Source organism: Harpia harpyja, chromosome 4, assembly GCF_026419915.1.
Source record: "Harpia harpyja isolate bHarHar1 chromosome 4, bHarHar1 primary haplotype, whole genome shotgun sequence".
Lineage (NCBI taxonomy): Eukaryota > Metazoa > Chordata > Aves > Accipitriformes > Accipitridae > Harpia > Harpia harpyja.
Window position 1 is genome coordinate 78,124,134 of NC_068943.1, and position 25,125 is coordinate 78,149,258.

Genomic DNA, 25,125 nt, shown 5'->3' on the forward strand with positions numbered 1-25,125 from the left:
AAGAATCACATGTGGAACAACTGCAAATCTAAATGTACCTGGGTAGTATCCTGCCCACACTGAAGTTAGTGACAAAGGTGACAGGATTTCACCCTGCACACCTGATTTTAAGTTAGTTTCTTCTGCTGCTCGTTATGATATGTACATCACACCAACTTAAAGCTCCTTCCTGATGACTGACTGACTCAGTCACACTTTCTTACAGATATTTAAGTTGTACTTCTCTTTCAGTATACAGCACCCATGAAATGGCTCACAGCCTCGCACTCAGAGTCAACATTTCAATAATTTTCATACAGAAAAGACAGAAAGATATAAGCAAGAAAAACAATTACCAAGAAGGAGTATGAAAATACATGTTAAAGCAGGCCACCTTCTTTAATTTACACCACCTCCTTGCTTGTCAGTATGTAAATCGCACCAATTTTGACTCCTTCCATTCTCACTCACACAATGTAGTAGGTGGGAGTAAGTTTGTCTAAAGGAGTCTAAGTGAAGACATGAATCACATCTCATATTGGCCTAAAACTTTAAAAGTATAAGAAGGAAATGAAAAAAAAAATCTGAGAAAATCTATGCTGAGTATTTTAACAAAATTTTAGTGCATGATATTTAGTCATGCATTTCTTTCTTTTTAAGAAGCTGCAGGTTTAAAACCTGTGTGCCTTTGAAAATCTTGATCTGTATCTATTAAGGATTCATAATTTTTGAAGAGTGAAAAATGTTATATTTACTTTGTTGTTCTGCCTCTTTCATTAAAAAAACTTGCATATGTGTAAAAATTAGGTACTTGTGACATGAAGCAGAAATACACACCAATTTTAGGCAGAGAGTCCTATGTATTCATTACAAGCCCATATGCATTTTCAAATTCACCACTTCAAACATACTTCAGAATCACAATTATTTAAAAGTTTGAAAATACTCTAAATTCACATGAGAACAAGTAAAACTAAATTACTGGACTTGACATCTTCAAAACTAGTGACCAGTCCATACTAGATTCTACACACACCTAATCCATCCGCAAGAAGTACAAGTTGTGATTTCCTTGCTTTGGATGTGCTTGAATCGCACAAATTTCAATTCTTCTTGGGAACCCTCTTGGGAAAAAAAGTCCCATACTGGCAGACTATGGATTAGGTGCACCTTTACCTGCACCTTTACCTACCTCAGAACACCTCTGTTTTTTTCCCAACATGATTTCCAAAAGGACCGCCTCCGGAAGACGGCATTTCCAGGAGTGACGTTATAGCTTCAGAGACGTTGTTTCGATGGCACTGCAATGTCATTCCCAGAAGTACTACCTTCTGGAGGCGGGTCCTGGTGGGAATGATATCACAGTATGACAAGTATTGTCAGGGTACCTGCAGGTAGGCACAGAGACTGGGTAATAAAATGCCTGCACATCCATAGTTATAATGAAACTGCATTCTTCTGCTAGCTACCCTTACCTTATTTCTTTGGTCTTCTTGAAGACAGGTTTCCCATCGTTTTCTTCTCCAATATCAAAAAGGTCTGAATACAGCTCCTTATTTTTGTGGTCAACCTGGAAGAGTGCACACCTATCTGCATTCACCAGGTTTTTTGCATATATCTATAGACAAAAAAAAACACACTAGAGTTAACGGTCCTGGGTTAGATTAAGTTTAGTCATTGTCTGATAAAAATGTAGGTCCCTAGAAGATAGAATCATAGAATCATTTAGGTTGGAAAAGATCTTCAAGATCATTGAGTCCAACCATCAACCATGCCCACTAAACCATGTCCTGAAGTACCCCGTCCACTCGCTTTTTGAATACCTCCAGGGATGGTGACTCAACCACTTCCCTGGGCAGCCTATTCCAATGTTTGACAACCCTCTCAGTAAAAAAATTTTTCCTAACATCTAACCTAAATCTCCCTTGCCTCAACTGGAGGCCATTTCCTCTTGTCCTATCTCCAGACACCTGACAGAAGAGACCAACACCCACCTCACTACAACCCCCTTTCAGGTAGTGGTAGAGAGCTATAAGATAAGATAAAAGTGTTGAGAAATTATCTGGTATGAAAATCTGTTTGAAGTAGCATCCACCTTCACAGCAATCTTTTAGGATACAATTCAAAACGAAAGCGTGTCTTTTATTCAATATTTTTTTCGTAAAATAGAGTGTACTCTTTGAGAAATGTGGGAATATCTTTAGAGGCTTGAATGTTTGCTGTAAGGGAAAAGGCTTTTCTATTACACTGTTTTTCAAGTACAAGGAATGCTTTTCAAAATGGTACCTTTCCTCCCTCTAAGTTTAGGTATTATTCACCTTTACCTGACTTTAAATAGACAGGATATAGCAAGACTTAAGAACATTTTTGGCCTTTTGTCTTTATCTTCAATGCAAAATATATTGGTATTGAATATCTGGTAAAGACAGACATAACAGATAGGCTAGTGTTTGTTTCTAAAAAAGCTAAATGTGCATGTAATACATAACAATGAACAAATAGGGAATATTAGAAGTGTCGCTATGGATTGCCCTATGCAGTAGTATATGAAATGGCTGCACCCTGCTGACGCTAGGGACAGTTCTTGCACAAAAGCTGAGACTTTGTAGTTCTACATGAACTAACCAAAGCCCACAAGGTACCACACCTAGTCAAGAAAGTACCACATTACAGCAATAGACTTGCATGGTCTCTATCATACTTTGAACCAGCTAGTTTTATCTTAGCAAAACTAACTGCCAGCCAGCACTGATTGTCAGAACAGAATCTTGTCCCGGGAACACGGCAGCTCTTCACTGAAATGTTTCTCAGACACACGATGGGCTTTCTGAGAACAATAGGAAAGAGTGAACCAAAGTCAAATGAGGATCACTGTGTGAACTTCAGATGCCATATACTCAGGTTCAAGAACCTGCTCTATCCAATTCAGATACGCCTCCTATGTTTCTTATCTGCTCAGAAAGTATAGTAACTGCATGGTAGCGCATGATCTCAGGTGGATCTTGCTCAATTTTTAAAATTGTATATAATAGCTATCCACTCATTCAACCACAGAAAGAGGCTGACTACATCTTGGCATGCAATGCATGCAGATGGCGTGTCTTAAGAATTCTTGAGACTTCCATATGAATGAACTCCCCTCCCTTCTCGCTTGTCTTTCAAAAATAAAGCCAAAAACCTAAAAACTTTGATTTCATATTAATGCAAATAGACAAACATTAGACCTTAGCAGAAAAATCCTCTGAGACAATAAATCATTAGTCGGGAGACTCTAATTCCGTGTCACATGAGCTGTGTAACGGGAACTGCACAGAAACCATCTAGACCAACTCTACAGAACTTGGAGGCCCCTCCTGTACCAGCAGAATCTGTGGCTGGAATGATTCTGTTGCCTTCTACTCCATTTGCTCCATCAGAGCAGTAGAAAGTCAGGGAGACTGCAAGCTAAGAGGTAACTTTTGTGAAATATTTCCCACTTAGAGCATTAAGAAGTTTAAAGATCTCGACCACTCACACCGTTTATTCCTTTGCTCAAAACAGAGTGAATATAAACTGTGCCAAAAAGGATAAGGGGTCTAGTAAATGCTTCTCTACACCTATTCTGAAGTTGTATCAGATTTCTTTATAAAATCAACAGCACAGTGTTGATTTTATACAATTAAACTTCTGTGTTCTAATGCATATGACTCAAGAACTTACCTTGGTCACGACTCATGCTTTTCAAAAATAACTGCTTAAACACTACTAATTGAGAGAAATAGTTAATAGGATGAGAAAGTCTTACTTCCCTAAAGCCCTAGTTCAAATCTAGGCCAGTGGCTGAAGGGGAATATCAGTACAAAAGGTATGCTTTGCATTGGCAATAGGGAGGCCAGGGACCACCTTTTGGGTAGGTTGCTTGTAACTACTCAAGCATACTGGTAAGAAAATTTGCAAGGCAACTTGAACTTCTGCTTCCCTTCCTTGCATCTATATTCAAAACACCCTTATACTATTAACTTTGCTGAGGAATTTTAATGAAAAGAATGCTAAAATGCCTGTACTTTTTCCTTTATTATTACAGGAACAAATCAAACTTTAAGTGCAATCACCAAAGGGTGAAGTAGTGAGGTGAAATTGAGTTTCACTCTTTTCTTACCATGAGACACAGAATAAGGCACATAATGATAAAATCACACTCCCATAAAATGGCAATAAATGTAATTCAACACGTAATGCAATTAATTGGCCCAAGAAACAGCCAACTGCTCCAGCTTACAAAGGAAGCTGAGTATGAAACATCTCCATAGGTTAAAATGCAGAATCATGATGCAGCCAAGTGTTGAAAAAGAAGATGAAAGAGTAAGCATATTTTACTGCCAATTGTGCTCTCCACCAGACCTCTATTCACAGGGAAGAACAAGGAAGAATATCAATATTTGTTCTCAATGCCATATGTTATATTACACGAGTTCTTTTAAATGTTAAGCTATTTTTAAGCAGTTCATTTAAACTGGAAAAGTCAATGTTCAGAAATGTGTCCTATGTGCAGAATTCTTGACTGTGTACTAACTAGAATAAGACAAGCACTGCAGAATATTTTCCATTACTAATTCAAGTTTCTAAATAAAACCACTTTAATATTGTTTGCATTCTAAGTTTGTTGTCTTTGAATAATCTAGCTAAGAATATCACTTTGAAGATTGGAGCAAGTATTGGAGTACTGTTGGAGAGTAATTTTTTGAATACACAAATTGAAATAATAGTATCACAGACCTGATTAAGATTTACATTCAGGAAAAAGAACTGCAGTATGCCATGAATGTGCCTAAAGCTCAAAAGCATAATTCATATATCAAACATTTAAAACGTGCTACGAACAACCAGTCCATATATATTTGTAAACACTATTCAGGAAATAATTCTGAATTCAAATTGATTCAGAAAATTATAATCTGTTTCTCGACTTGACTTTAGTGGTTTTTATAAAACATTGACTGACTGTCACTCTAGTTATGGGTGTAAAGACTTTTGCAAAGAAAAAGGGATGTCATGTCTTGCACAGCTCATTCAGCAACTGGAACAAATACTCTATGAGTTATGCTTGATCTCTAGTCCTGCTACGGACTATAACTTCTTCAGAAGCATTTTGCAGCATGTAGCAAATTGAATTTAGAAAAAAAAAAAAACCAATACGACAAGCTGAAATAAAAAGAAAAACAGAAGCCTTTCTGTTACAATTTTCAAACCTTCTCTAAAACGCAATAGTAACTATTCAGTTCAGAGAGACAGTCACGTTTCATTACTTATGAAAGCCGAGAAACAAAGTTGTTGCGACAATGAAAAATCAAGCTGACCTTTGCCACCTTCTTCCATATAGAGACTGTTTGCATTAAGTGTCCATTATTAACAGCTCAAATATTTCAATGATGTAATGTCTTACTTCAAGGAAGCAGTTTAATAACTAAGACTAATAAACTACAGAAGTGAAGAAGACAACTTACCATTATATGTTCAAGTAGAGAATCTATTGCAACTATATTATCAAAATACGTTCTGCAGAAAAAGAGAAGTCAGTAAATATTGGCATTTAGTCAAACACTTCTCAAATGGCTGTCATGGGCTCTTGTTTCACAACTGCTTAACCGTGGAGCCCAAATAGGTGAGGACAAACCTCTGCACCTTGAAAATTACTGACTGGTGTGCTACAGCACAAGGGAATTGAGAAATGGTCCCAGCTCTGTTCCTTTAAGCCATTATTTTACAATGATGGAACTGTAGAATGTTTTCTGTAAGATGTAGAATTTTCTCCGTAGAAAAGGAAAAGACTACCAAACATTGCCTGCCATGGATTGAATAGGCCCCTGCTGAGCAACACCAAGAATGTATCAAAATGCTTTGGCACCCTTTACACACCGAAAATCTTAAAAGGAGAAGTAAAAAGGAAAAGAACAGCAATCCAAAAGATTAAAAAAAAAAAAAAAAAAGAATTTTTTCCATTGCTGATATATATTACCTACATGCTTTCAAAATGTCTCATTAGGTTTATGCATAGAGGACTATGTACTGAGAACTAATGAAAACTATGTATTGTAGCTAAATTCACCTCAAATTATCCAAACCCTTAACAATATTTAAAAGGCAACAATTTATAAAACTCTTAATGAGTCTTCTCTATCAACCCAGGTGTAGCATGTTGGAGTTGCAGAAAAAGACTGATCTTGTGACTTAAAAACAAACAAACAAACAAAAAAAGTATCTCAGTTTCACAGCAAAGTGGTAACTGTCCAAGGACAGTCAAGAACATTGAAAAGTAAAGGTCAAACTTATTAGTAAAAGAAGTCTAAATCTTTCACATGCCAAGTCTTAATAACCCTTGGATTACAATGTTCCCAGCAGACAGAAAGACATTATCCCATGGCCTTGAACATATACACAGCTCAGTTCTGTTTGGGTCTAGTGGAAAGGAAATATATAATACCCTAGTCTTACATTGTCAGGGACATGAAGAGGTGGAGCACTGCATACTCTGCCCTTTCTAAAATGTTACAGAACATGTCCCAGTGACATTGCATGCTAACAATTTCCTCACTGAATAGGAAACCCTCTTTCCACGTAAGAAAAGGTACAGACCATTTCTAAGAGGAAACTAATTACTTTCTTGCTAGTGCAAGTCTTTACCTGTATGAAGTTCATAAAGTTGTTATTAAATGATATCCCAATTTTGTGGCTCAAAACACAGGGGGGGTTTGTTGTTAAAACTAAACAATTCTAGCAACTGATAATGCTGTACAAGAGGTATTTTCTTACAGAAATACATACTAAATATTTGCAGTATTTATTGTAGTTTTTATCTTAAAAATTTAAAATAATCACAAAGTTCTTTAAAACAATCTCAGTACTATGTACCAAGATAACAAATTGCCAGCCCCTAAATTTGGGTAGATTAATCCAGAGTTCTCTGGTAAACTAGCTCAGTACAGATGTTAGCAACATAAAAGCACTCTGGAAAGGAACATAACGGTGCAAGACATTGCAGGAAGTGGGTAGCTCTGGCAAGGGAATGATGAGAGCGCCCTTTGGGAGACACACTCTGAACCTAAACTGAAATTAAAAAAAAAAAAAAGTCATCCCTGAGGAAAAAAGCTAGGAAAAACATCTGGATACAACCAGCTTGCCCTCCTTGCAAGGGCTAGACTCCTCCCTGCGGTGTATCACTCCCCATTCCAGCCAGGTTGACTCAGCTGCGTACATTCCTAGCAAAGGCATAGGAATCTTGGATGTCCTCTAATCTCACCAGTTTGAGAATTGTTCATCACAACCCACGGAAGTGTTTGTAACAGCAAAAATCCAAGACATCTCATTTTCCAAAGTACTGTCAGTCCTTTATGATGCACTTAAAAATTCTTCAACCAACTAGTTTGATAAAACACTGTTAAGCACCCCAGACTGTGATTTACCGAAAGTACAACTCTGGTTTGTCTTTTAATTTATTGGCTATCTCTACTATTTAAAGATGCTAATAGCAGCAACAAAGAAAAATGGATGAAGGAAGAGCATATCACCTTTGCAAGTCTAAGCCCAAGCTTTCATACTCTTCACTGTTTTCAATTTAATCTTACACTTATTGTGACAAGAAATTAAAAGGAAACATACCACATGCAGTTACAGTCTTTGAAAATGAAAACAGAGCCTCCAGAAAATGCAGGGGAAGAACAATGTTGTGGCAGCCCTGATTCTTCAAGGATATATCCCTGAAGTGCATATACCTAGGCATACATGTATGTGTATGCATACATGTCAAAAAAGTGGGGGGAAGCTGAAGCAGGCTAACTAACTTTTCATAGTCCTTTCAAACCTTCTAAAATTGGCCATGAAAAGAGAGGGCAAGCCTATTGGTCACTTCTCAAAACAGGGACATGTTTAACTCTGACAGAAGAGGGGGAAAAAAGACAAAAAACACATGCAAAGAGTAAATAAATCCTGTACGGTATAATTGGATGTTACATTTTCTTCTGCACCACCACCAAAAAAAAAGTTTAACAGGTATACACCACTGCCACCCACGTCATTCGTTCTTGTCCCTGTGCCAAAGTTTTCCCACCCTCCGAGGTGTGCCTTCACACCTGCTTGTTACCTACAGTGTAAAACATGGGTAGGTCGGAAAAGCCATGTTAGAAAAGCTTATCAAAATAAATTGAAGAGATTATAGTGCAAATCAGACTTACTTCGATACATCAAGCAAGAAGTCATTCAGTTCAGTCTGCTTGGCAAGGCCCCGGCACACCTGGAAGCACAGATCACTTTATCATTTGCTCCAGAACACTGAAGTCAGAGGGAAACTGAAGTCACACAGTCTACCCATTTAATTTGTATGAAAAAAATACGGCTACCAGGATATACATATGTTACAGCAGTGTATAAAATTAAAAGCTGGATTTGTGTGCTGGGCTTCAACCTTAGCTATCTAGCTGCTGAGTTAAACCTGTCAAATGCAAGTAACATCTTTCTTAAGACTCTTTGAAAGATGTTGGTTGTTACACTTGTTCATGCTGTCTCAAAAGCTGCCGCTGAATGTGGTTATGGAACCAACTTGACACCTCCTTATCCAGACTCTCAGCTCTTCTGAAAATGTCAAATATTTTGTTTGCTTTCTTCCTTACCATACTTTAACCACTTTTTTCCAGGTTGCAAAGTAGCATGTAGACACTACTGAAGACTGACATCAGGCAAGTTTAAGTAAGGTAAGTAGCAGATGATATGCGCTCAACTTTGGGAGAAATCAGCACGAATATGAACACAAAAAAATAGTATGCATACTACATTTTAGAAGCAAAGTGTTAGATGAAGCAAAGCTTTGAACTGTATTTTTACTTCACCTAATTGCATAGTCTGTATCTAAAGTACAATTGTACAAACTGTATATTACCAGAGCAAGCACTGAGGTCAGAAAAAGAAAACAAACCTCTACTGTTTGTACCTTTTACACAATAAAATAGCACTCAGAACTACTCTCTTTCATCTGTGCAATGCAGATATAAATAAATATGCAAAATATGACAAACTACATCCACAAACCTTACTCTTGCATATAATTAGGTAACTCGGTACAACTTCTTGATATACACTACTTCCTAAAGCCTAGCTGTGAGTCTGGTAGGTATGGCCCAAGGCCAGATCAAAACTCTTGCATTCTTCTCATGCAAACACTTGGGAAGGGCAAGCCTTCTGCTTAGCAGAAGGGAGAAAAATGAAAATGATCACGAGACAGGCTTAAACTAAACTTTCTATGTTTTGTTTTGTTAGGTGTGAAAGACTTCTCAGTTAAAGAGAGAGTCATTTTTACGAAGTGAAGCTACAACTGCACGCAATTGCAATTCTGCTAGCGTACAACAGTCTACACCAGCTAATTCTGCCTAAATGTGCCAGGGGGAATGACCATCCCAAACAAAGTCAATGACTTCTAGTACCAAGGTGGCAAATATTAGAGTCTAGAAAAGAAAAGCAGGAAGCTTTGTGCAAGTCTTCTGCCAAGTGTATGAAAGCCACCTTGAAAAAAAGAATGTCACGAATCTTCCTCCTGTGAGTTGACAGAAGAACCCATTTTAGCATCTTCTGTGAAGTTGACAGAGTATGTTTAGCTCCAGTGTCACCGTCTTCTATTAGCTGAAGTAACAAAAGCTACCAGCAAAGCTTCTGGGGTTTGCTCGAGCAGCTTGCGCTGTGTGGAGGAGCTTCATTAGGCACCCCAACTAGGGACAGCATGAAGCATCCTTAGTGGGAGTAGTAACAGGACCATGAAGCAGCTAGCAAGGATAGCTTAAACTAGGCTTAGCCAGCAACACCTAATAATTTCAAACTGAATACCAAAGCAGGAGGAAAGCAACCAGTTGGCCTAGCGGTTGCCTTCTTTCTTACAAGAAAAAAACTGCAAAGTTGTTATAATTCTGCTTTAACCACTATTTATCTACTTTGTTAAAGTTTCTTTTTCCCTTAGTAAAAATACTGTTTGTTAAGTTATTTGATCCACCATTGCAAGTGAGGAAAACTAGCTCAATGAACACCAAAAATGTTAGTGTATTTTTCCCAGGTTCAGGGAAAGTGCTTGAATCTATGTTTTAGTAGTGACCTCCATTTATATTTGACCATAATCCATGTTCCTACTAATCAAGTTCTGGCAGAAGGGTTACACAATGAAAAAAAAAACCCATCCACACTTACTTGTACTTGATGTATTGCTACTGAAGCCCATGCAAGATTTGCTGTTGCAACCTGAAACAAAAGAGAAGAAATTAACTCTGAAGAAACCTTGAAATCTGCACGTCAGTTACATACTCGTTTTCTCTATCTCACTGCTAAGTAAATTGACTGAGCTGTTTTAGGCAGGCAGGCAGTAACAATTTGTAAGAAGACAGTTATTTTGTGAAAGTCTCAGTATACTTGCGAGTGTTTCAATTTTAGTAAGGTACAGTCAGTCACAAGAGAACAATCCTAATTTTTGTATCAAAAAATTGCTTACCAATGCCCTTCAGAAGCGGTATTGGGAACCCATCAGCTCAGAAATACAACATCAAAACACACACCTCATAAGCCAAGGGCTTTAAAAATTACATTATGTACATTGTTGAAAGGCATCTGCCATAGAAATAAAATATGCCATAACATCTTTCCGGGGCTGTATCTCTTCAGCCACAGCTATTTCCAGCTGTAAACAGGCACTGTTTCTTTCACTACCATTTTGGTGGTAGAAGAACCAGACCTGATCCCTCAGCTCAAGACCAGTGTTTTAAGTATGACAGTTTCCAGGCAACGTTTCAAACAAATGTCATGTAAACTGCAGTTAACTAAGATGTGCTACCATACATAATCTCCTGTCCTTGAAACAGAGGAGCTTTATAGGAACACAGAGGACAGAAGTACAAGAGGTCTGCTGCTGCATACACTCCTAAGGTACTTTTTTTAAATTTTATTTTTCTTTAACCAGAACACATTGTACACATTTTACAAAAAGTCCTAGTGGTATCCAAAGGCTTTCTGAAACCTGAAAATGAAAAGAATGCTTTGGAACACTCAGAAAGTGACCCTAAAATATTTTTTAATTTACTAATAAAATACTTTTATTTAGCAGCCAGTCTCTTCCAAATAGAACATTAATGAATCTCAGTTACAGAAGGTATTTCACATAACATAAAAGATTCATATTTGCACAGAACAATGCATGTCTGAGACCTATCTGAATTGTAGATTGATTAATGTTATAGGATAATTTTAAAAAAGAAATACATTGTGTGTAAGCAGCAGAATTGATAAAGCCTGGTTTTGCATGAATGCCTGTTCTTTGTTCGGTGAGCAGGGATACTGGCACTACCATACTAATCCAGTCCCCTACTATGACCTCTACTTAGTGGTGAAAAAATACCAGGTGGGACACTGAGGCTGAAGCGACATTGACTGCCTAACTAATATACATGTATGAGCATCACATATATGCTAGGCTGCTTAGGTTACTGATAAACAGAATATACAATTGACAAATATTGCTGGTTTTTCCTTCCTTGGGAGGGCTGGTTTTAATATCTCTTGTCTGCATGTTTTCTGTTCTTTTCACAAGAGCAGTTCCTGTTCAGTACAGCTAAACTGCTCCATGGTGCATCTCGTACCACTGTCGAGACAACAGACCTGTCTAGAACTCACCCCATTTTGTCCTAACCTCTGTGTTCAGGTTCTCTTCCCTGGGGAAGGGTACAGAGAGAAATGAACAGTACATTCATCTTAATGTGAGGGTCATCTTAATGTGTGGATGGGACATAACAAGGAATCTCACCCAGACATGAAAGCCAAGAGGCACTTCTAACACCTTTGATACAGCAACAGCCTTTGAGACATCTGCTCCATTTTCAAATTTGTTTGTACTTGGCTAACAATTCGTAACTTTGGATTGACAAATGGACATATATGGACAATGTAGCTACAGAGGCCTCATATAAATAGAGTAAGCCACGCAGCGTAGAGAACAGTCATGGAAGTGGGAATATAGTTATGAATGGGAATATCTGGATGGGGAAGCATCAGAAGGACAAAAAAGCAGAAGAGAGCTTTACGAATGGCACCTAGATTAGGAGGTCGTCCAGGTACCAGTACATCTACACACAGGTTCTAAGGACATCTGGGTCAGGAGACAAAGGACAGTGAGTAAATCTTGATGACTCATCTCTGCACGCGACTCTTGGAAATACCACCTGGACACACACAACTTGGTGTCTGAGAGTGTGCGGATGCAAGAATGTGAATGCAAATACATGAAATCTCTTTTGCTTCACTTTTGTTTTAAAATAAAATCCCTTTCCCCTCCCGTGAGACCTAGCATTGAGACTTGGTATACTGTTTCTACAACCTTGCAACATTATGTTTTACAATGGGGCTCATTCACTTGAGAAGCCACACCAAAACAGCCAATTAAAAAAAAAAAAAAATTAAAAAAAAAAAAAATCTTTCCATACTGTAAAATACAGCTTTACTGGAAAGTTAAAATTGAGACTCAGGATAACTCGGCAGTGCCCTTTTTATATAAAGTCATTTCCTTTTTTGACATCTGATTTACACTTATATTTCATTTACCTGCTCTGCACTAACTTCTCTAACAACTCCATATTGAGTTTATAATCAATAAAGAAATCTTGGACCTCTTTTTCTACAAAAGAATACAGGGTAAAATTCTTGATGTGTCCCTGTACTTGTATATGTAAATTTTACCTCCTGTAACTGAAAATACAAATCACTACTTATTTTTTTTCATAAGTAACGTTCAATGAGAACAAAACTCAAGTATGAAAAAGGTAAAAGCACCTGAGAAGAGTGAGAGAAGGAAGTTTGGGGGGGCTGAAGTGCTGACCATTGTGAGGAAGTGGGGGAAGGCTAGGCATGAGCTCACCTCTTGGTGACTAAGGTGGAAGGCTTCTTTGCCCCAGTGACGGTAAAGCTCCAGGATACCAATCAGGTCACCAATTGCAGTGACAATTGGCAAACACAGAACAGATTGGATACGAGTCCCTGATTCCAGTCCAGTACCTTTGGGAAATCGCTCATCCTAGAAAATGTAAACATAATCTGATAAAATGTAAATATCATAACATTAACATGAAAGATATACGGACGTTTTCCTCCCTCTCCTGGCTGATCAAATCTGCAGGAAAATGATAAAATTCACTAAAACTCATATCTCAGCATAATTTACACACAGTATTAAGACATCTACTGAAAAAATGCAATAAAAAAGTCTCAGCACTAATTTATATATACAGATAAACTTATTGATGTAAAGTCAGAATTAGGCGTGATATTAGACCCAGCTTTGGGTTTGTTTTTATAATACATTTTCTCTAATCTCACAGGCAGCAAAACCAGCACTTCATTGCTAATGCCAGTGCAGATTAAGTAAAAACCCAAACAAACAACACTACCCCGCCATCTCCCACCCTCCCCCCCCCAAAAAAAAGTCCAAAGCACTTTTAATTATGAAATGGATTGCTCAGATTTCAGTGTTACCAAGCAGACAGCAGTGCTTGCAAGAGAACAAAAATCAAAACCTAAGGCTAAGGCTTTAGGTTATACAGGTTTATAATCCTCAACCGACTCCTGAAGAGGAAAAAGTGTTCCCCCAAAATTATGCATGAGAGTAAGAATCTTTCTCCTTCCCTTGCTTATGCGTCCTGAATAAACCAGTGCAAAAGTTACAGGAACAAATGTTAAAATAATCCTACCAGCTGCTATAAAAGGCCCAGATTCATAATTTTTAATCTACACAGGGAATGTCCAAGGCTTTATAGCTTCGGTTCCCCGTGTAGGAAAACTCACAAAGACCTGAGAAACCAGCTGGATGTTACAGTTAGTAAGGCAGTAACTAGCCGACATGAAGCGAGCGAGACCCAACTTGGTTGCACATCAGTCCTCCTTGATTCTTCCCAGATGTTCCCTGCGGGCTGTGCTTAGGCAAGACAGACACTCCTGCAAGGCTGATCAAAATCCCTTCTTTCTCAAAGAAAACAGCAAGTAATCTCTACCTTAATTACTAAGATGATAATCAACCTGAAGGCTTGGAACAAATGACAGACAAAAGAGAGTGGGAAGCACTTTGCAAAATGAGCCCCCTGCTTTCACTTTTTAATTCTGTCCCCCCCCCCCCCCCAAAATGGCTGGCAAGTCTATCTGCAAGCACTTCCCTTTCACGTTTGAGATGCTCCTAAAATCACATGAAGGCAAACTATGTCACCAAAATTAATCTCCCTGTTCGGTCAACAATCCACTGATACTATGAATATAAAATCAAAACATGCAGCCTTGTATACAAGGATATCATGATCAGTAACAATTTAAGCCCTATATGTGACTGAAAAAGCCTAACAACATATAAAATCTTTACAGTCCAGGGTATATAGAAAGCACTGACTGTTACTACAGGGAAAGCAGCTTCTGCTTTTTGCTTTTGTGGTTCTGTTTAAGTGTACTCACATTAGGCATTTGGTGTTTTGTTTATGGCCTGGGTTTGCCCAATAAAGGTCATATATTTTTAAACAAATATTTTTTAAAACAGAGATACAAATGTCCAATTTTGGCCACAGTATCCAAAGATTGTTATTCTGGGCAGAATTGAAAAGGATAGAAAACACTGAAGACAGAAGATAATTTAAATTTCCTTGGTGTTCTCATAACCAGCTGATCATAAAGTGTTCTCATAAAGTACAGTTTAAATACCGGTTTCATACAATTGCATAGATGAAACTAGAGGATGAAGTTTTTTAAAAAAAATTAAGGACAGACATGCAGAGTGCCAAGAATTATCAGAATATCACTTTAGCATTTTCTGAATCCTTTGATGGACAAAGGCCTGAATTTTAATATCAGTTACATATAGTGTGTCTTTCATGTAGGTCTACTTATAAGTATTCTGGCTTTACATTAGTGTAAGCAGAGATCAAAATCCTGTCTAATAACCAGAATTCTGACTGACATTCTTGTCAGTGTGAGCCCTGCATAATAATTAAATCAAACTTTGATTGACTATATGGGAGTCTTCTTGTTTGGGATTAGCACACTAAGTATTTCAAGACCAGGAGGACAAGAGATTTACTGATAGTTTTTTTTTCTCTCCAAGTGACTATGGTACAATTACTTCCCTTAACTGACAACTAAAAAAATTTTAAAAGACAAAAAACCTGAAAACTTTTAAACTTAAAAATAAATGAGTTATTCTGAAATTATTCCATCAAGCTAATCCAAACTCAAATTTATTTTCTTGGTAGCAAGACAGATGTAAATTCTATCATTATACATTCAGCTCAATAAACATTTCAGCATCAAAATATTCATTCTAAGAACATGCTGCAATCATCTCATTAAAAAGAGAAAGCTTTTTACCCCCAGAATATCTTCCACTAACAATGTTTTTCTGGATCTGGCTACATAAGCAGATACTGTAGTGCCATGAGCAATGGGCCCTGCAGGAATGAGCCGTGGTTGTCCTTCTTTAGCTCCTGGTGGTGTAAATACACACAGACTCTAGTTAGAAGGAAAAAAAAAAGAGAACAAAAAAGAATGCAATTAGAAAGCATGGTTACTTTTACCTATGTAGCGTAAAGGAATGAGTAAAGTAGATAATGCAGAGAAACACAGCTTTTGACAATGAAAAGTAGTTGGATAAACTCTGCTTAACTGTTTTGAAATCTTAGGAAATCCCACTCTAAAGTCACCATTCAGACTGTGGAAAACTCTTCTGCTGAAGTCAGTCATCGCTTATATCAGGACTGGATTGCGTTTACCTTGAACACACAGTACACTGCGTAAAGACTCACAGAGGAAAACATTACCTTGTAAGAGAAAGATGGTTTTTTTCCTAGGATGCACTCATTTATTTCGATAGAAAATACTCAAAAAGTAGAGATAATCTTTAAATTTCTTGTTTACCTCATCCCAAGGAAAGGTAATTTCAAAATTATCCTAACACTGTATTTCCTGAAATCCAAGTGACTGCATTCATCCCCCAAACTAAAAGAAACATCTATCTTACTTGCTGCCTACTTAAAACATTCTCATTTGTTGAAAAGTCAGGTATGACAACATTCGTATCATGAAACTCATCCAGAAACATCTGATAATTGTTCTATAACAGAAATATTAAACAAGTTAACACCACCAGAATGAATGGGATTGCAAATAATATTTTACAAAAAGAAAATTAAACACACATATAGAGGTCGAACCTGCAAAACCTTCTGTATGCCAGACACTCTTCATATCTAAAATTTCATTCATTTTTGGATGAAAAATAAAATTTATGGAACAGTAGAGTGCTGTAAAACAATGTCCCTATCACAGACTCTAAATGTTCCTTTATTTTTCCCCTCAGGCAACTTGCAAAGACAAAGTGTGTTAGTGACAACTGATTTTAAAGTCAGAAAAACACAAAAAAACCCAACCCTGTCTCCAATGCAATCAAGCAGGAACAGTTCATTTCACAAGCAAAAAGTTTCATCTTCTGTTTTATTTTTCTACCTTCGTCTCATTACATCCATCAATTTATGTGTCTCATAACGCTATAGAATCCCAGAGGCTCTCAAAATTTTAAAGCATTTATCACTGTCACACCCTATTCAGCACAGTGGAGCTATTACCCTTTAAACACAAAGGGAATTTAGGCACATGAAGAATAAATGACATGGCAAAGGTTACACAAAGTGTTAGAACAGCAGGGATCAAATCTGTATTTCCAAGACTTCAGCTTAATGTCCTAATCTCTTGAGCCATCCCTCCTTATACATTCTTAATATTAACACAACTAAAGCACCACATCAGACACCCACCTTCTATTGGCAAATTGTGTTTTCTTATTTGCTATAATCGATGATCCAATTTATTTCACTGATAAATTTGTAAGACCAGGAGTATATAGAGAGAGATCCTGTAGTAAGTAACTCTACTGCTAAACAGCTGTATGATTTAAAATTATGAACTTAAAGCATAAGAACTAAGATGAAACATTTTAAGCAAAGATCCTTGCAGGAAAATATTATTTTTTTAATCTTTTTTTTCATTTACATATAGAATACCACAGATAGATGATGGTGCCACCACACAATGTATTACTAACATTCCTGGTAGGAATGGCCACGTGTTGTGCCACTCCTTTGTACTGATTAATTTTACTATCAGACTTTGCTTTCATTAGGGCTGCTATAAGGGTCAATCACCCAAGATTCTACAGCATCAACAGTTATGATAATAAACGTTAATTACTTCTAATCTGTCTCCTACATTTATCATTCACAAAGGTTTCTGTAACAGTAGACAAAAGCAAGTGCACAGGTGCTCCAGATTCCAGTAGCTCAGAATGCAGCGTTGCCCTGAAAGACTGAACAAAGAACTTTTAGTTTGTTTAAATAAGATTCCAGCTTAGGCTTAGCAGTAAGCAGGGAGCTTCGCACTGGAATTGTTATTATTTAAATATTATGCCATTATATGCATACTTAATTCCTTACAGAAAAAAAACCCAACAGAAAATCTAAAAAAATCTATGGGCCCAATTCATTAAAGAAATAAAGTGAAATCTAGGCACCATGAAATCAGTGGCATTTCTCTTATTTTGCTCTCCTAGACCTGTGACGTACCTCACAATCTCTAACTATGCATTATTACGACTCCTCTGTAAGCTGGGTGGTGACGCTATCCTCATTTTATAGATGGAAACTGTGACAAAAATTTTGTATTGATACGGATATTTTAGCTGAGGCTCCCATTACCATTTGAGTACGAACTTCACAGCTCACCACATAGCCTACAGAATGCCTTCCGCTATGGCTTAGAGCTAGAGGGAGCCAAATGGATCACAAGACAAAGAAAACTCAGGTGTGAAGGAAAGGAGACAGACTTCAGAGATCAATAGTTACCAATCTGGGCTCTGTGAAACCAGGTAAATTACTAAACAGGGGCTGTTTTCTAGCACGGAATATTAAAGGTACAATTTGCATGTGAAAATCCAGCATCTGCTGTCAGCTGTAGAAAATGAAGTGATGATATGAGATGCATCCTTTCATCATTATCATTTCTTTATTCTGCAGACATGCAAGGCACATTATAAAATGTACTAAACAATTCAAAAAAGAACACACTGAAATTTCCAGAGACTACGGAGATGCAATATAATGCACCATATATAGGTACTCCTGCAGCTATGAAGGTACCTTACCTGTAACAGATTAACAGCATTTTGGAAGGAGAAAGTTGGATTTTATGCTGAGGAGAAAACAAATGGTCAAAGGAAGGTATGGATTTCATAGCCACAACAAGAGTGAAGTCTATCCAAGAAGAATCAGTAGTCCAACGGTCAGGGCATTTAGAGAGTTCAAAAGAAAAACACTCAAGATTCTGATAAAACCAGTAACTGAGTATTTGTCTTGTTCTTAAGCAGAAAGTCAGGCAGTGACTGACAAGTCATTTCAGCATATTTATTGCTAGATCTCACGCAGTGAAGGGAAAGGTACTTCCTCCTTGGAGTAGCTCTACTGAATATGCATGGTATTTACTCCATTTTAATGTCTTGCACTATGGTACAAGTGCATGAAATCTTGAAATTTTCTGTTTATTCTGATCCCAGACCTCAACCTTATTCTTCAAACCCATTTACACTCACAGCCTCTTTAAAGAGTGGCCTTCAGCAGTGAAAGACACTGGAAAAGTCAGAATGTTTATTTTCCATATGAATTACAAGAATGTGCTACATAAATAAGCAACACACACAAAACCCAAACAACAAAACCCATTAAATCAGTACACTGAATCTGCCAGAACAAGCCTGCTCAATTTACCAAAATAAAAAGCTCCATTTATTCTTTCTTATAATCTAATAAAATAAAGATATATATAATTCTTAAATGAAAACTTAGTTTCAGTTACTTGCCTTCATAAGCTTCAGTTTCATATTTTTACATGCATTTAAATAGAATGAAAAAGAACATTTTACATAACAGATCCAAGAAAAGCACCCCATGATCTGAAAAAAAGTACATTAATAAAACTGAAGAAACCACAGTTCATGATTTATTTAAATCAGTGTTCTGATATAAAATTTTTTACAAAAAAAAATCAAAAAAGCTAGTAAAAGGTTTAGGATATAAAGGGCATAGAAATACTGAAATACATATCTTGACAAATGTTTGACCTGTTAACACTACATGCTTATAGGAAAAAGATTTACTATTTTAAAAATACTATTATAGTAGGAATAGTAACACTATAATGTGTTCGATACTGAAAAGGTGGTTCATATTGCAGAGCACTGCAAAAGGTAGGAGATGAAACACAATGTTTAAAGTCTGAATTATGTGGTCAAAGTAGTGGAATAAGTCAAATTAAATTAACAGGATACTGGAGACCAAAGTTGATCTCTCCAAAGATTAACACTTTTATTCACACCATTCTTCTTACTTAAGAAAAAGTAAGACATATTTGGTTCTTTATGCCAAGATAGCAATGTGTGACGCTTAGCAAAGTAACTGTTATTTAAATTACGTATATAAAATGTGCTTTTCCACACTGGTCTCCTGAGTCATGCCCATAACTAAATATAAAACAAGGCACAAATCTTTCTCTTCTCAGAAACAGTTTCTCAAAATAAAATACAAGAAAAAAAAAAGACAAAACCAAACAGCCACTTTCACCAGAAAACAAAACTCGCTTCTTCCACACATACTTATTTTTCTCCAGAAAAGGCCTTTACTGGCCAAAAAACTCTGTTGACACCATGAAGGGTTGTTAGCAAAAGTTGCTTTTGCCAGCACAGTCTTTCCCGTGTCCTTGTGTAAGTACCAGTTTGGCTGGTAAACCCCTCTGCTGCCACCACCATGAAGCACTGCTGTGAATAGGCAGCCCTACATTGCAAAAAGCTCATGGACATTATTTTACTTCCAGTGATAAGAGTTTTGCAGAAGCAATCCCATTCTGCTTCTCCCGGGAAACTACAAACCCCACTGCTAAGGAGTCAGTGATCAAAAAACTCTTCAAACTACCCAGTAGGTTCTAAATTTGCCACTATTCCTCCTGACTCTGTACAGGTAGAAAAGTATGACTGTGCAAGGACAGATCTCCACCTAGACCTCTAACAACAACCCTTGATCTCCAAAGCCATGGAACAATTGATAATCTTATCTTGACCATGCAGCACTATTAAAAAGAAAGATAAATTTTCTCATAACCATATATAAGCTGCAATTAGTCCAAAAGCTTCCACCATTCCACATTGACTTTATACATACACCTAACAAAGTTTCATGACTGTTGATATTTTCCGTATATGATCAATTTAAATCTGAATGAGTTTAAACATTTATTGCTAATTAAGGATGTGGACATTTCTCGGTTTTGTTGGGTTTTTTTTAACAAAGCTTCTGAATTCCTAGAAGCCATCAATGGCAAGGTCAGCCAAACAAAACACAGCAAGAACAAAAAAGCTATGCTCTGCTCTACTATGGCATATTACTGAAATATAATCTCTGAGGCATCCCACAGACACAGCTTTAAGGGAATCTCTTTAATCACCACTGCCCAAAACCTCCAGGTCTTTCACATCACCTATCCAGCTCACATTTCCTGTTTTTCCTTCTGCTTAAGAAAATACTTATAAAATGTACTGTAGTAATAACAAAATTTGGGGCTTACCTACTCTCTTCTAACCATGAATCACTTCAGCATTCTTTTAATTTGCAAATGCACATTCAAATCATCCTTCACAAGCTCAAAGGGTAATTAGAAATGTTACCATGCAGACATCAGATATATTGTATACAGCTTCACAAGTAAATGAAGAAATGGATAGATTGGGCCCTTTCAAATTTCTTGCACTTCTTTAGTGGGTTTGAATATTTTACTTCAAAAACAGACTAACAGTTTGCATTTCTAGTAATGACACTGAACAGCAATTAATAATCAAATCAGTGGATTTTCAACCACAACTTAAACAATATATAGTCAATAAAAAAAGGAAATATGAAAATATAAGTCCCATAATTTCCCAAATACTATACTGATAACTCACAATACAGGAAAAGGAAAAGGCTGAGGAGACAGCAGGACGCCTGTGCACTGCTCACAGTGCAGTGAGAATGTAAGCCAGGATTGTAAGCCATTGCAATGTCACTGTCTCTCTCCTGGCAAAAGTTAAGTAATAAAAGATATCTAGAGTAGACAGAGCATTCGATATCTCTACTCCAATGAGGGAGAAGGCAACCAAGATGGGAGAGAGTCATTCTTGGTTTGATAAACTACCAAAAGAGCTAACATTGGCTTGGAGAGCTAATCCTTTGGATGCTTCCAGGTTTGTGCATTCTGGCACCCAGGAGACCCACGGGATCCTGCAATTCCCTGTTTTGATCTGTTTCCCCTCCTTCCAGACACAGACAGAATCTCCTTACCTACATCAAACTCAACCACCCTATTACCAATCTGTCATGGTTTTCCCAACAAGTTCCATATGGTGATGGACTTCTTTCTTTAAATGTAGTTATGCAGGGGAACACTGAAGTCTGACACCAGAAACCTCCTATATCTTCTTGGAACCTCAGAGCAAACAAGGTGCTTCCTCCTTTCCTGCCTTCTGTGACATGACAGATTGTTCCAGCCAGGCCCAAAATCTCCAAAACAATTCCCTCCCTCCCAGTTTAATCTCTTAATTCACTTTGAGAAAGTCTCCAACCAAAAAAACCTAATAATTTTGACTGATGCTACAGTGTGGCTTGGAATCCACTAATGGCCTTATCATGACCACAGAGAGCAAGAGGTGCTTAAAAAAACCAAACTGTAACAAAACAGAAAGTCCAAACCAAATGACAACCATAACAAAAATTTGACCACTGGTGAACACAGACAAATGTAACAAAATTCACCCTTTCATATTTCATCGGCACTTTAGGTATAGGCAACATACTGTAATCTCTAATGTCTTTTTAAAATGCTAATATATTAACAAGTCTTCCAGTCTACAGGAATGCATAATAATGTACACTGTAATCAGTTCTTGAGGGATACCAACATGACAGCAGTCTCAATTCACAGCAAACTTGGCTTAGTATATATCCAGTATGTTTGGTTTAACATACGTATATCCATTGGCTTAGTATATATCCAGTATGTTTGGCTTAACATACGTATATCCAATAAGCCATAATACCATCCCTTTTGGTGCTCTTTTCTTGGTGCCATGTCTGTTGAAATTATGAAGTGATTTATCTTGAACCTCTTTTACTGTGGCTGAAAAAACCCTCATTACCCCACATTTGTAACAGCTAAGAGCATGCACATGAAGAATTACTGATGTTCAACTTGTCGTGGTGTCGTAACTTGGCCCCACAGTTGGATTTTCTAGTGAAAATCCAATGCTTGACAGGGGAAGCAGATTAAAATCCTGGTAAAAGAAAAGATGAGGTGTAGCAGCTCAAGTCTCATAACACAATACCAGCCACACCTCCTGACACGATATTCTTACAGTGATAAGAAAGTACCTGCGGTTTTCAGGCGCTATCAGTCTTTGGCTCTTCTGATAAAGACGTCAACTGCAGGTGTAATTGATGCTATTTTTCTAGTGGCTGTTGGTATGTAGCCTGTGGGAATCCAGCACAAGACCAAATCCCAACACACAAAGGCTAGAAACCATTCAACTAATTATAGAAAGTTTGCCAGGGCTGGATTTGAACTGCAAACATGTATTGCTCACCATCTCACAAACTGCTCAGTTGTTTCTTCTTTTTTTATAATACTCCTTATAACTAAGCAAATACCAATCATAAACCGATTTTTCTAAAATTTCTTTGCAGAAAAGAGGTCTGGATAAGAATCAGGTGTAATGACTAGAATGAGGGTTGAAGTACACACATGACAAGCATTCCATTAACAAAATGTTTTGGTGGTAAGGGTGACTGGAGCCTGATCTAGTTTCTTCATAGCAAATTGTGCTCATAAAACCAGCCCTAAAAATGCTTAATGGAAAATCATTTAATATTCAACAGACATTAAATTAAAGCCTTAATACTAAAGCATTGCTATACGACTTGATGCTTGGAAAAAAAAACATTAAAGAGAAATGGGAATTAAGCAAGTTGATACCAAGCAAGCTTAATGTTTTTTGCTGCTCACATCCTTTTCTGTTCAGTAACAGCAATAGACTTTTACTCTTGGTAAAGGACGTCACAACCTACATATAAAAATATACAGCCTATTGATAAAACTATTTGCAGATAGGTATAAAGGCTGTGCCCTAAGGCCAGTTTTTTTCAGGAATAAAACTCATCACAATAAGCAATGATGACCAAGAAAACCAAACAAACAGAACTAATTTGGAAAGTATCCACAGGCAAAAACCTTGGATTTGTAAACTGGCTAAGCTGAAGTAGTAGCCCAATACTACCATGCTAAAATCTTAAAGACCTATAGGCAGTTATGGCCTGGGTTTAAACACAGGTGCAGCAATCCTACTACATGAAGCACACACGGATAAAAGAAGAAAAAAACCCCAGCAACTACCTCCATTGTTTATAAAAACCTCTTATTTCCTTCTTGATAACTGACAGTGTACTTGACAGGAGATTTGCATTATTAAACTACGTCGTATGTAAAAATGTTGGATACTTGTGAAATGAAGACAATGCACTTCTATGCTGTAAGACAACTACTACTTGTTGGGCGGGGGGGGCGGGGGGAGTGTTTTCCTCCTTCCGAATGGTATCAATTTCTAACGGCACTTCATTCCTGGAAACTTTCCAGTTGATTTACACAACTAAAAAAACACCACAAGAGTTATACTAGTTCATTGACACAGAAAACTAAGTTGACATACCTCTCTTCCATCCCTTCCATTTTAAGGCATGGTCAGCTAAGCATTTTTCTGAAAGATGTTTGTCCAGACAGTTCTCAAACACCTCCAGCGATGAGGATCCCTCAGCTTTCACAAGCAACAAACTGTAGTGCTTCATTACTGCCACGACTGGGGAAGCTTTCCTAATGCCAGTTCAAGCCCACTACTTCTTGCCCTACAGATTGTAGCTATGGAGAAGAGAGGATTCCCTTCCTCTCTGCCTTATCCAGGCACATCTTCACGCATCAACTTTCTTTTCTTTAGACTAAGCAATATTAGTTCTTTTGTTTCCTGACCATTCTCTCTGCTGTCTCCTGGACTCGCTTCAGCTCCTCCAATTTTTTCTCAGAAGTATGGTGCTTAAACCAGACGTGTTATTCCACCTGAGACCTTAGCACTGGACAGAGGAATGGGAAAACTACCTTACACAAAGGCTAAATTTCTGCTTCTGCTACATATAACAGCATCGGTTTTGCTACAGAAATGATATTGCTGACTCATGTTTATCTTCAAATTCACTGCAAACCCCAGAATCTTTCTCAAAGTCATCAACTGCCCTACACAGAGAGAGGCAATCCATGGAGAGCCCAGCACTTGTCCTCACTGAGTCCTTGTCCAGTTTCTTCAGACTTCTTTCCTAAGATCATTTTGAATTCTAATCCGTCCCTACAAACACATCTACAGTCCTTCCCAATTTCATGTAATATGCAAATTGAATAAGCCTATATTCTTCCTTCACCCATGCATTAATGAATATACTGAGTAAAGCCAGATGCAGGATAAATCCTTGAGGATTTATGCAAAATACCCTCCCATTCTGATAGTGAACCACAACTAGTCTCTGTCTCGTTTTCTAACTAGTTCTGCATTCTACCTATAGTATATTCATCATAACCATATTCCACAAGTCCATTTACCTGAATATGAAATGAAACAGGACCAAAATTTCACTAAAATATATCTTGACATTTATTTATCTAATTTCTTTCAGTTTGATAATTTATTGTCCCAGAGTTAAACTCAGACAATTCATCAACAGCTTTCCCCCTCTGCTTAGCATCACTATTCACTGGCAAATAAGAAAGTGACAGATTTCTTCCACTTTATATACAAAAAGAGTACATGATGGTAGAATTGATTCAAGGATAGAGACCAACACTTTCTGAGTTGACTTGCAGCTAGAAGGATTTCATCTGGAAACATGTTTAAAAGACTCAATTTCAGAGAAGATGTCTACACATTCAAAATAATGTAGCTTAGCCTGGCACAAAGAC

The 25,125-nt window shown here is 37.4% G+C and overlaps 1 protein-coding gene across 1 annotated transcript in view; it reads right to left on the reverse strand.

Moving 5' to 3' along the window:
• Positions 1-25,125, reverse strand: part of PDE10A (phosphodiesterase 10A) — a 196,638-nt gene that overhangs the window by 36,168 nt on the left and 135,345 nt on the right. Inside the window, exons 6-11 of the mRNA XM_052784873.1 lie at positions 15,373-15,513; positions 12,890-13,045; positions 10,180-10,230; positions 8,187-8,245; positions 5,463-5,514; positions 1,455-1,597 (exon numbers count right to left, since the gene is read on the reverse strand). Coding sequence (XP_052640833.1) covers positions 1,455-1,597; positions 5,463-5,514; positions 8,187-8,245; positions 10,180-10,230; positions 12,890-13,045; positions 15,373-15,513 — 602 coding nt within the window. The remainder of the gene's footprint in view (positions 1-1,454; positions 1,598-5,462; positions 5,515-8,186; positions 8,246-10,179; positions 10,231-12,889; positions 13,046-15,372; positions 15,514-25,125) is intronic.